This window comes from Dreissena polymorpha, chromosome 15 (genome assembly GCF_020536995.1).
Source record: "Dreissena polymorpha isolate Duluth1 chromosome 15, UMN_Dpol_1.0, whole genome shotgun sequence".
NCBI classification, from domain to species: domain Eukaryota; kingdom Metazoa; phylum Mollusca; class Bivalvia; order Myida; family Dreissenidae; genus Dreissena; species Dreissena polymorpha.
This window is the reverse complement of record NC_068369.1, coordinates 57,528,957-57,542,062: the sequence shown is the minus strand read 5'-3', so window position 1 is coordinate 57,542,062 and position 13,106 is coordinate 57,528,957. Positions and strand designations below refer to the sequence as shown.

Sequence of the window (13,106 nt, the reverse complement as noted above, 5' to 3'; positions counted from 1 at the left end):
GTATTTTTTCTCATCAACTGTCTTCTTATTTCCTATTCCAGATGTACATGAAACATATTAATAATTATTGTTTTATTAAAGGCACTGTGTTCATAGTTTGGTAAAATTTCATTTTTTTAAAGAATTTTTGGATAGAACCCCAGGGCAGGCACTTTATTAAAAATATTTGTGATTGTTATTATAAATATTAAAGCTATTTCAAATATTACATTTTTTTTAAAATAAATTCATTACTTTTAGTAATTAATCTTATGAAGGAGCATAGGTATATTAAAATTCTGAGCTATTCATATAAATGGTGAATTCTTTTCACAAGCGATAATTTGAGTTCAACGACTTGTCAATATGTAATGTGCTTGTTGTGCTGAAAATTGATTTTTCTCATAACCATCGATCATATCAGGCGTCAGAATGAAACTTAAAGGGGAATTCTAAAATTCATGAAATAAGCATTGTGTGAATTTAATTTTGTATTTCAGTTCGAGGTACAGTATTGCCCGATATTACTCAGATTGCTGCTATGCATTTTAAGACGGGTTTTAAGTTCTCGACATATGTGAAGACAACAGTGCCAATTTCTTCCGAAGCTCAGAAAGTGATTGGCATCTCTGTTAATGATCATGGCAGAATGCGTGTAAATGGTGGAAGTATTGATAGTGTATCAATTTAAACTTCTCTAATTGTATGATTTGGCTTGCAAAGTTAGAGCCATTTTTGTTGCTCATAATGGGCGCAGGTTTGATTTTCCGGTTTTGGTTAGTGCATTGCTGAACACACACTGTTTTGAAACGTTTTGTAATGGTGTAAGCAGTTTTGTTGACTCTTTGCCGGTTTTCAAAAATCGTATCCTGGACAGTCACACAAACAAGACGATCTAGTGAACGTGTTCTCCGGGCAACCTGCAACGCCCACAGTGCTCCTGATGATGTTGAAGCACTGGGATCTTTGCTTAAAACATGTAAAATTACTGACAATATGGCCCACATCTATATTGTTACTGAAATCCATAATTCAGTTTGTTTCAGTCATGAAAAGACTTAAAGAAAAGAACATTAGATTGTTAGACGTGCTGTTGCATAGAGGAACTCCAAAGCGACCAACAGCTGAAAACATTGCGGGATATGGACTGACCTTGTGTCATTTGAAAGCCATATTTTCTAGTTCCGGAGAGGATGACTTTCGGGATACTTTCATTGCTGAAAACAATGAAGGACTACTAAAAGTCACAAACGCAAAATATTTTATCTGAAGTGGTCCCAAACCTCGGTCAGTTTTTCAGTGACGAAAATTGACGGAACGAGATAATATGGCTTTCAAATGACACGCGGCCAGTCAAAATCACGCAATGGCTTTATACTGATACTAAATTATGTACATCTAGTTGTCATTAATATGGCTGTTTTAATTAGAATAAGTTGTATATTATTGTGCTACATGTTTAAAGAAACATGATAACTTATACAACTTTATGCTACGTAATATTGGGACAACTTTGACATTTTATGGTGAACTGCGCCTGTATTCATATGTTGCCTTTTGACTTTAGGGGACCTTAAGATTGGATTATTAGCTCGGCTGTTTTCGGAGAAAACTCCGAGGTATTGTTATAGCTTCTTCGTCGTCCGCCGTCCGACGACCTCCGTCCGACGTCCGCCCGTCGTGCTAAAACCTTTACATTGGCTCTAAATTAAAGTGCTTCCACCTACAACTTTGAAACTTCATATGTACATTCACCTTAATGAGTTCTACACGACACACCCATTTTTGGGTCACTAGGTCAAAGGTCAAGGTCACTGTGACCTCTAATATAAAACTTTAACTTTGCCTCTAACATCATAGTGCTTCCACCTACAACTTTGAAACTTCATATGTACATGCACCTTGATGAGTTCTATACACCACACCCATTTTTTCGTCACTAGATCAAAGGTCAAGGTCACTGTGACCTCTAATATAAAACTTTAACTTTGCCTATAACATCACAGTACTTCCACCTACAACTTTGAAACTGTATATGTAGATGCGCCTAGATGAGTTCTACACGCCACATCCATCTTGGGTCACTAGGTCAAAGGTCAAGGTCACTGTGACCTCTAAAAAAACAATTCTGACAAGCTTTCGCAGCCGAGCGTGGCACCCGTTATGCGGTGCTCCTGTTAATGTATTATTATATCAATATTAATTCAAAGTTAGCTAAATTTCTTCACATGTCATGGTTTATAACTGTAGCTTTTTAATAAGCAACTAGAAAACCCCCAAAAGAAGTGATATACAAATTAATAAATTCATTGCGTGAAAATGAATTGAAGTAGGCATACTCAAAGTAAAGTATCTTGAGATAGGAACGGTAAAACTTCCTGAAATTCATTCAGTGTGTAGAAAATATGTTGTGTTAAATAAATATGTACAATATATGCATTTCATCACACTACACGTGACAAAAAACGTAATTAATGTTTCTTGTCACAGAACCATTTGTTGTCGTTTTTGCCATTTTATCCAGATAAGTGCATATATTATTGGACATCAAAGGCACAATTCTCTTTTAATGACACTTTTTTTAATTCTGTAATTAAGTTAATTGTAAAAATATATGTATATCCCATTACAAAAAACTATATATTTTGGATATAGGGTAAATCCATAGATAACGCCTAACCGAATCAAGGGGAAGGTGTATTCAACCAAGTATAAAAAGTTAAACGGCTGGTAAAAAGTTTTTAAATTTTGCAATTAGTTGTGATATACAATTTACTTTGTGGAAATAATAACAAACAGTGTTTCTGGAAAAGTATTAGGCTCCCACTACCTTAATATCTTTGTTAGAAGGTGATTTTTCAAGCGGTTCCGTAGTGTAGTGGTTATACGCTGGCTTCACATGTTAGAGGTCCATGGTTCGAGCCCCAGTAGAATCAAATTATTTGATGTGTGTTCTATGTTAACTTTTTCTTTTGATGTAGACATTTTAGTTGAAATAAATATGCTGTTTTATTGTAACCATTTTTTGTTTTTATTATGCACATGAAACATATGTGTGAGAGGGTGGGGGTTCGTAAACACATTAAAACGTTTACAGTGTTTTCATATCAATGAGTACTCAACCCCAATCGTAAATGAGCAACGTAAGAATAAGTTCAGAATCATCTCCCCTTGAAGTTGAGAAAAATATGAAATTACGCTTACAAATGAAGCAGATTTGTTAAAACCTACACAGTTCTGTTCCATTAATGAAAACTGAACACGGATGCCAGTACAAAAAGGAAACCAATGTAAATAAAATGAACTATGAGATATTTGGGGGTTACAACACAAAATCATAGATAATGGTTATTTGGGTGTTATAACACAACATCATAGATAACTGGTTATTTGGGGGTTATAACACACAATCATAGATAATGGTTATAGCAGTATCTTTTTTTATTTTGTTTAAAATAATCGGCCAATATATTAATATTTACAGTAGAAACATATCGTTCCAGGAAACTTCATTGAGTGCCTTTTACACTGAAATTCCCGACGCCCTTTGATGCTTTGCATCAATACTTATCGTGTTTATTGTTGCATCACATAAAACGGGTAGCGCACGTGGATAACGGCCTAGATTCATAACTCTTTTTTTAAGTGACATATATGGATTCCCTCACACAGGTATGAACGTGAATATATAATATATAAACATAAACCGGTCAACCTTTTGCCATAACCGGTTAACTTTAAGTAGTTTAAATGTCCATGTATACGTAAACATGTCAAACCGGTCGTACCGCTCTATAGAAACGAAAGAAATTACAAATTTTAGATCGCTTGCATTGATAACATGTCAGTTTCTGAACGAAATGTATTTTAACATTTATTGTATCAATTTATGTAAATGAATGCTTAATATTGTATTTATATTTCCTGCGTGAATACATGTGATTACAATTCAAGAACTACAAAATATTTATTTTCGCGTGTCTTTAACTAATTTTGGTTGGGCCGCTCACATTTCTTTGTTCATTCTGTTTTAATTTTCGAAACTCAAATAAACTTAATATCAAAATGTTTTCCCTTCCAGTTCGACGTAATGGAAGGGAGTCATGTGTATTGTATGTATATATATATATACATATTTATCTTCAGAGTTCACCTAAATTCTCTAAGGCTGACGTGTGATTGACATTCCAAGCAACATACACTACATTCGCAAGTTTTGCGCAAAAGTAAAGTATGTATTTCCTTCTATAAATGTGACAATAATAATGTTGCAAACTGAAAGACATTTTATTTTATTTTTGAAAATATGAGAAAGTTTAAAACTCAAATGAAGATTATGCAACAATACATTTTGAACACAACTGACTAGCGGTCAACTGAGAACAGCGGTCATTTTACGAGGATAATTATGGGGGATATCTTCAAAATAAATGTCAGAGTATTTAACACGTTAAAAGTGATAATCGCTTATTTAATGAACGCAAATTAGTTATTGTACTTCGAAGCTTGATGTAGTAATTACATCACTATATATGTATCACTTAGTAACATTTTCGGATCCTTCTTTACAAGATCAAGTTCCTCATGTTAGAGGAGCAAGCTAAGTGTTTGAAACTGTTAGAATCCGGATAAGGGTCGCGTGTGATAGCAAGTGAGCTCTATGTTGGACGTACACGATTGCAGAGTGTGCTTAAGCGTAAGCGAGAAATAATAGTATGAATCGAATGGAAATGCGAGTTTGAAGCGTCCTAATTTTGACACGGAATAATGTGGGTTGAACGATGTGGATTTTCAAGTGGTTCACCGAGGCTACGGCTCGTATGGTCATTTTTTTCTGGAGCAGGGATTTAAGAAAAAGCAAAGAAGATTGCCGGTGAATTTATTCTCCATGATTTTATAAGAAATTATTGTGTATTAGTCAATATAAGTTATGCATGTAACTAGGCTTAGTTATCAGCATTGATACTTTGTTTAACACTGTGTGCAAACGACTGGGTGCGGTTACGTCGTAGCAAAACTACACGTTGACCTACCATCCTAAACAGTGGAGATCCAAGAACAGCGGTCACTTGTCGACAACGGTCAATTTGGTCATTTTCCTTGACTGACCGCTGCTCTCAGTTTTGACTGCATATAGAATTATAAGTAGTAAATTGAATGGTTCGTTAAAAGCTATAGCTTTTAATTATAAGTATTAACCAATATGTACATTGATATTTTCATAAAGCTTTTGTATTGCGCACAAACAGTAAACAGTTCCAATTTCGAGGTGGAAATTTTAAAAAAAGACGGGCGAGAGATAACAAGTATGCGTAGTTTATATTTTCGCTGATAATTGTATCTGATTGCATTAGATTCATAACATTTTTCAATTCACATCAATTAATATATTGTCCGTGTAAGGGATAAATACTATGTGGTGTATTTTTTGCAAAGGCTACTGCTCTAGATTACAAATAGAAAGCATTGAGATATATTTGTAGACAGTCATACCTGAAAATGGTTTTGGTCGTGGCGAGTATAGACTTTGGCACCACATTCTCAGGTTGGGCGTATTCCTTCACGCATGAAAATGAAATGGATCCAACTGATGTTAAAGCAAAGAACTGGAACGCAGATCAGTTCATTTCTGCTAAAGGTAGGTTTACAATATTTTAGCGTGGCACCGACAAACTCATGACGGGGCAAAAAATTAAATAAAGAATTTAGTTGTATTACAAAATCAATATTAAATGCTTGCCGACAGTCGAAGTAATAGTGAAAGAAAAACTAAGTCTTCTCAGTGGCAGAATTAAGAATCTGGAGGTCCATAGGCAGTGAAACTTTTGGACCCTCAAATGAACATCTTGAAAAAAGGAAATCACCTGCAAAACAGTGTAGTTTTGCAAATAATAAATGAGTGTCAGTTAGTAAGATAATGTCAAGCCTCAAATTGGAACATAACATTGATTTCAAATAATTGGCTTTGTCAAGCCATTAGATTAGGCTACGTGCGCAAGTAAACAACTATCTAGTCACGGTGTCATGGGGCTCCTAGCAAACGCATTGCAGTGCATTGTGCACAGTGTTCTACTTTTCCTAATGGGTAATCCGGGGCTGCTTATGTATGTTTTATTACAGCACCAACATGCGTGCTCATCGAGTCAGGTGGCAGAAAAGTCGAGGCCTTTGGCTATGAGGCAGAAAACAGATATGCAGAACTTGCTTCAGATGATGAACACAAAGATTGGTATTTCTTCAAGAAGTTTAAAATGACCTTGTTCATAAACCAGGTAATTCAATCTTACAGTTTCTGCATGTAATTAAATTAATATCAATTTCATATTTACAACCATGCTTCAATGCATCGTAAAACAAACTGTTTGACTCCATGTTTGTTTGATTATACACGTTTAACTGTTAATATGTCTTCTTACTTGGCTATATACGTCATTTATTAAGTCATTGTTACCGTTTAAACGAACGATGATTGATGTCGTCAATTCACTATATATAGGATCTTGCATGAGTCGTCGTTTTGTGTTGAATTTATTAAACAAGTCATCTCAATAAAGATAAAAACGTGCCTTGCCGAGTTTTTTTTATCTTTATTTAGATGACAGGTTTAATAAATTCAATACATAATGACCACGAATCTAAGATTCTTTTTATACCATGACCAACAATTTTATTTTTTATTGTATGCACTTTTCACCGTTTATTCACTGTAAAAGTGTTTAACTGAAGAAATTCGCTGGAATAATGACGTCATTTCGTCAAAAAAATTACATCATTTCACAGTTATATAACTAGTGTAATAACACCCGTGTTATAAACAAAATTGAGCATTACGTTATTTCACTCCTGGAGCGTAAGTCATGTTATAAAATAAATTAAATATCCAGATTTATCAATATATATCTGCTCGTATGGTAATCACTTGTAATTCGCATAACGATGTGTTCAAACACGCACACATTAAATCAACAGCTCACCTGGTAATCCCAGGACCAGAATTAATATGGTAACATTGATCACTTTTGATAACATAATGTGTTTGCATTACGATTGGTAAAATTCCATTCGCAACATACGAGTCTATATTCTTTCCGTTACAATTATTCGGTGATGAATAAATTAATGTATTTTAGTAAGGATCCTGATCACATTTCGGAATAAATAAACACGTCTTGGCTTTAAACAATCATTATCCAATTGAACTAAAAGGAACACAATCATTAGATGTTATGATTTAGTAAGTTTGTATTTCTCGAACCTGATGTGCACTTATAGTATTATAAGCTTTATACTGTTGTTGCTTTTTTAAATAATTCGTAGCAACAAGTAGTATAAGCATGTACTCTTAGTAAGACAATAGTATTTATTTAGAACGAAAACCAGCATCACGGATTATACGTTGCAAATATTTAGGAATTTGGCGTGTGTTTTTTTTTGCAAGTCGAGTTTAAAAAAAACTAATAAATAAACAAAGTAAATGGTCGATGGTGAGTATTTGAATACGGCTCATGATTAAGACGTTCCTACCCGTTGCTTTTTCACAACCAGCCAAGTATTTGCGTTTATATTTTTATGTTGAATACAGGGAACAATCGGACGATCAACAATGTTGGAAGACGAGACTGGAAAACAACTGACGGCACTAACTGTATTTTCGTTAACAATAAAACACCTTCAAGACGATCTTTTCGAAGCCCTTAATCTTAAAATGGCGGGTGGTATCAGCCGAAAGGACATTCACTGGGTGCTGACTGTGCCAGCTATTTGGAATGACAGTGCGAAACAGTTCATGAGAATGGCCGCAAGAGAGGTTGAACTTTAAACGTTATTGTTGATTATCTGAGTCGTTTTTAGAGAAAATTGGGCTTCATGCATGTGCGTAAAGTGTCGTCCCAGATTAGCCTGTGCAGTCTGCACAGGCTAATCAGGGACGACACTTTCCGCCTAAATTGGATTTTTTCAAAAAGAGACTTCATTTAAACGAAAAATGTCATAAAAGCGGAGAGTGTCGTCCCTGATTAGCCTGTGCGGACTGCACAGGCTAATCTGGGACGACAATTTACGCACATGCATTAAGCCCAGTTTTCTCAGAACACGACTCATCTATACATGTTCAACATTTCATTCGTATCATTATTCAAAATACAAATAACACATGGAATTGATTTCAGCACATTTTATTTTAAGATTGCAAACAAATACATATGCGATATAAACAATAGCACAGTAAATTCGAGATAAATGAAATAACATATGCAACGCATCTAAGATAATTTATATAATGCATGTGATTTTGTGTAGAAAAACTTCTAAGAAATAAAGACATTTCCCAGTGTGTATAAACAAGAATGTATAAATTGTACTAACAGATTAAAGGGGCATAGAGAACATATTAATAGATGCATATAAGTATAAATACATTTTTCAGTGTGTATAGACTTTAACTGATGTATGAATAGTTATTAAAGATGAAAAAGAGATAGAGAAACAATAATATGTGTATATAATTATATTTTATTACACATAGGTAGTATTCAAGTAATGGCACGCTATAAATAGTAATTGTTAACAGTTGTAAAAAACAACATACAATAATCATTAAAGTTTAAATACTAAGTTTGTGGGACAATGGCAGTAAATAATTCCCATTGACTGTCACAGTACTCTTAATTATTATTTTAATTGATATTTTTCTCAAGTTATCATATTCATACTTTATGTAACTCTTGTCTCCTGCTGTGCTTTGAATGCATTTATACATGTATCAATTGTATAAGTATAGCTTTATAAAAAAAATAACGTTATGTATCGCTTTATGTAAGTACATTTAAAAGTTTAAAACTTATTTCTTCTAGTCTTTGTTCAATACCTGACGTTTCGCATGAAGTGGTTTGGTTTAATTTTGTTCGTTGGTCATCACTTGCATCAAACTTTTCTGGCCTGATGTATCTTTATATCTCTTCTTCTTTTTGTTATTTTGTTATGTTTTTTTTATTTTGTTTAGGAGCCTTGGGTAAATCTAAAAGTGACGATTCTAGTAGGCTAACGTCAGTAACCGCCCCTTTGCTCGCTGTAGAGGAATAGGCCCTTTTGTTCATTTTAAAAGTAACAGTACGCTGCACGTTATGTTCAACATACGAACATTGTTCAATCTCTATAACTGCGTCATAAACACATTCGTATTGTTGTCAAACGGGGTTGATTGGATAAGCTTCGGCGCATTTGATGATTGTCTATCGCTTATTGATTTCCATCGCTTCGGTTATGCGTGGATGAAGTGATGCGTTTCGATAGTATAGCGTGAAATATTTATCTTACGCGCAACGTGACTGTTTTACAGTAATAAAATGATTGGTCAGTCTTGCACTAGGATCTCAACCATACGATTATGTTGTGGACAGCTCATTTTACCAGGCGTCCTCAGACAGTGCGGACCGGTTTCATTTTAATTCTATGTGCTAAGAGAAGTTGTTTGTTTGTTTTTTGTGATTGCATATGTTTTGATTTGTATATGAAACCAGACACACGAATGAAGCTCGAAATTCGTATTGTGTTTCGACAATTTGCAAAAGAGCGTTAACCAGTGTTTCCAGCGTTAACCGTCTCTGGTTTTTCCTGGCCGGTCGGTTCACATTTTGTAGTCATAAATATTGCCATGTATGTATTCAATTTTGAACTTGGCTGCACAGTGTCCCGCAAATAAACGTCTCGTCTGGTATTGAAACATGAGTTTGTTGTTTTCAATGCGAAACAGACGTGTAGCAAAGACGATGAGTTAAATCAGTTTTCGCTGAAACGATAAATATATTCAAATAAATCAAATCGCCACCCAGTGAAAACTGCAGAGGAAAACCTGTTTTGTTTAATAATTAACTTTCTGCTATATTTTTAGCAAAGAATCATACTAAGTCTTGCTCGTTTTCATGAAGTCCACAAACAATTTATATCCATGAAATGTATAGATTGCACACATATAACTACAATTTATTCCATTTGCATTTCCATTTTTCGTGTATTTCCTACACTTGAACCGGAACTTGTATGTAACATTAAGATAATTAACATATTCGAAATGTTTCCGAATTTAATTCGAACGTGCTTTGAACGCATGTTGCATATTCTATAATTATATACATTTACTTGCCTTTGACTTCTAAAATATACACGCAAAATAAAACTGAAGTATAAATGATGTCTGCACATGCACACAGTGTTAAACACTTTATAAGTATACGTATGAAATGATTGTATGCTCTAGGCCGGGACAGAGATGGGACATCTGAACCTTGCGTTAGAGCCCGAGGCAGCTTCAATCTACTGCTGTCATTCTAAGATTACGAAAACCCAAGACTCCGAAGTCGCCAGTATCGTAAATGTGTCAACGTTCAATGCCGGCACACGATATTTGGTTTGCGATGCTGGAGGTAGATCGGACTTTGAATTATCGCCGTAACACCAAAGTGACAATATGTATCAAATAGTTGAATAAATGATAGTGATTTGTTTTAAACAATATCTGTAAAATACTTAGTAATATTTCATGTATTTCATTTTTTAAGGTGGAACGGTGGATGTTACGGTACACGAGGTGACGTCAGATATGAAACTGAAAGAGATCGAGAAAGCCAGTGGCGGGGCGTGGGGTTGTACAAAGGTTGACGAGGCGTTTGAAAAGTTTGTTGATGGAATTTCAGGTAAATACACAAAAGTCAAATAGTTTTTTTATTTGATTTAATATGTATGCAGTTTTTTATGTGTAAAAAGTATGTTGTTCAAACTAATTAGTGTTGTGTTTTGAACTTTAAAGCATGGGAAGATGTAAATAAAAAATTAACCGTATTGTTTAAATTGTATATATTTTATGAAGGTTGCAGTGTTATGAAAAAACTTAAAGATTCTAACATGGAGGACTATCTTGATATTATGAGGACGTTTGAGATAAAGAAAAGAGAATGCAAGAACTCGTCGACAGGAAAAGTAATAATAAGGATTCCATCTAGTGTATGCGACATTGTCGTCGAATTGACACAAAAAACATTGCAAGAAAACATTAAAGGTTCTTCATATAAAGGAAAAGTAATATTGGATCGTGATAAGCTCAAGTGTGAGGCGAGTGTCATTGCAGAGCTTTTCACTGAGCCCGTTAACTGTATCGTTGGTCATTTATATTCGCTGTTGTCTAAGTACAAGAATAAACCTATCAACCACATCGTCATGGTCGGTGGCTTCTCTGAATCACCGTTGCTGCAGGAGGCAATAAGAAGCATGTTTCCAGGAAAGCACGTGACCATACCACAGGACGCCGGACTGGCCGTTATGAAAGGTGCTGTTATGTTCGGTCACAACAAACGTCAGATTGTGTCCAGGATCGCACGATTTACTTATGGAATAAGCGTTTTCAAAAAGACACGACAAGAACGGATAGATTCTTGTTTTGCAAAGTTTGTTGAAATAGGACAATCTGTACCGACAGACGGGTCCACTGGAAAACGCCATTTCTGTCATAAGCCCGGCGAAACGACCGCTATAGTTCCTGTGTTTGCTACGAAGGAGAAACATCCTGTGTTTGTACACGATCCTGGGAGCTTTGAAATTGGATACTTTCGTATAAATTGTAAAGACAAGTACGGGGACATCTCGGACGTGAATCTTGAAATGTACTTCGGTGGAACTGAAATCATAGTCAAAGCCAAGCTAGATACTACAGGGGAGGAAATAACGGCAACGTTTGATATACCTGATTAACTGAAAAAACTATGCATATTTTAGAATTGAATGAACGCCTGCATGTAATAATATCGATAAGTTTATATAAAAATGCATCATATCAATTATCTTTTTTTATAGTTTCTGAAATCGTGCCAATATAATAGAAAACAAGTTTATACATGTATTAACTGGTTTGTATTGTGCCTCATAGGACTGTAATTCTGAATCTCGGGTTAATATTCAACCATTGAATAATTAAGTTACATTTATGATAATTAATATTGAATTCCTGTTATATTTTATGTTATTTTAATATGTATTTTCAGGTAAATGTTCATTTACACATGCGTTGTTGTCATAAGTTATATGTTACGTGCTAGATTCAGCATGGCCTTCTGCCGATTTATATCACTCTCCCACAATACTTTGAATTGACTGATCTAAAGCGGTGATCCCAGATTTAGTCATTGAAGATCTGAATGCAATAGAATTGGATATGCAAAGAGTGTATATTACCTCACACAGAAAACTTTGTTTCATTGTCTTAGACAAACAATATGCTGACTTCACTGAAGAAAACATCAACGGTTGACATAAGCATAATACATAAAAGAGAAGTGAATGTCACTCCTATGCCACCGTAGCATACAGTATAAGTAACTGTTCTCCATAAACGGTCACAAAACGTCGTTTCCAATAACTACGATTATAATTTATTTGATTCACGTGCTGACTAAGACAGTCCAATTAATTGGGAAGACCATCACATACTTGCGTTTGCCAATTTAATACATTAACATTTAATACATATTTACGTGTTCAAACAAAGTTTCGCTTTGACAATGCAGCTCCTCCTATGATTTAGTTATTTGTTTGATATTTAAATTTACATTAAACAAATGTTAATCGAGCGATTGGTAACATATATACCATATAAACTATTTTTTACAATCTTCGGCTCATATTGTTGCGAATATTTTACATTAAAACAACACCACATTAGTGGTTATAGTTATAGTAATTGATAATGCGTAATCACCTTTTGACGATGATACAAAGTAACTAAGTAGCAAAGTAAATTCGATATAATTTCTGTATCACTAATATTTATCAAGCAACACACAGCAGTTTGTTTCATATCGTGCACTATATAGCCATATGTATCTTATGTTTTCGATAAAACAACATATAGACCCGCTTCTACTGTAAAAAAATCTTCAGAATACATCAACTATATATGATTGTCTCTCTTCCTATAATTCTTTATTACATTTTTGTTGGGGGTGGGGTAATATTGTGAACAATATCTTCTGCCATCCACTCCTAGCCGGAACAACAAACACAACTACATGCGAACTCGTGTTGTTTTGTGTAAAATCTATTATTCTGATATGTTTTATTGAAAGAGCTTATATGTCTAT

At 34.5% G+C, this 13,106-nt stretch overlaps 1 protein-coding gene across 1 annotated transcript; it reads left to right on the top strand.

Annotated features, from left to right (window-relative positions):
* The first annotated feature begins 4,013 nt into the window (after nt 1-4,013).
* Nucleotides 4,014-11,861, top strand: LOC127861136 (heat shock 70 kDa protein 12A-like). The gene is made up of 7 exons (XM_052399508.1): nt 4,014-4,210; nt 5,463-5,617; nt 6,100-6,251; nt 7,562-7,786; nt 10,235-10,400; nt 10,536-10,670; nt 10,844-11,861. The coding sequence occupies exons 2-7, from the start codon at nt 5,479-5,481 to the stop codon at nt 11,719-11,721; spliced, it is 1,695 nt and encodes a 564-aa protein (XP_052255468.1). The 5' UTR covers nt 4,014-4,210; nt 5,463-5,478; the 3' UTR covers nt 11,722-11,861.
* Nucleotides 11,862-13,106: the final 1,245 nt, after the last annotated feature.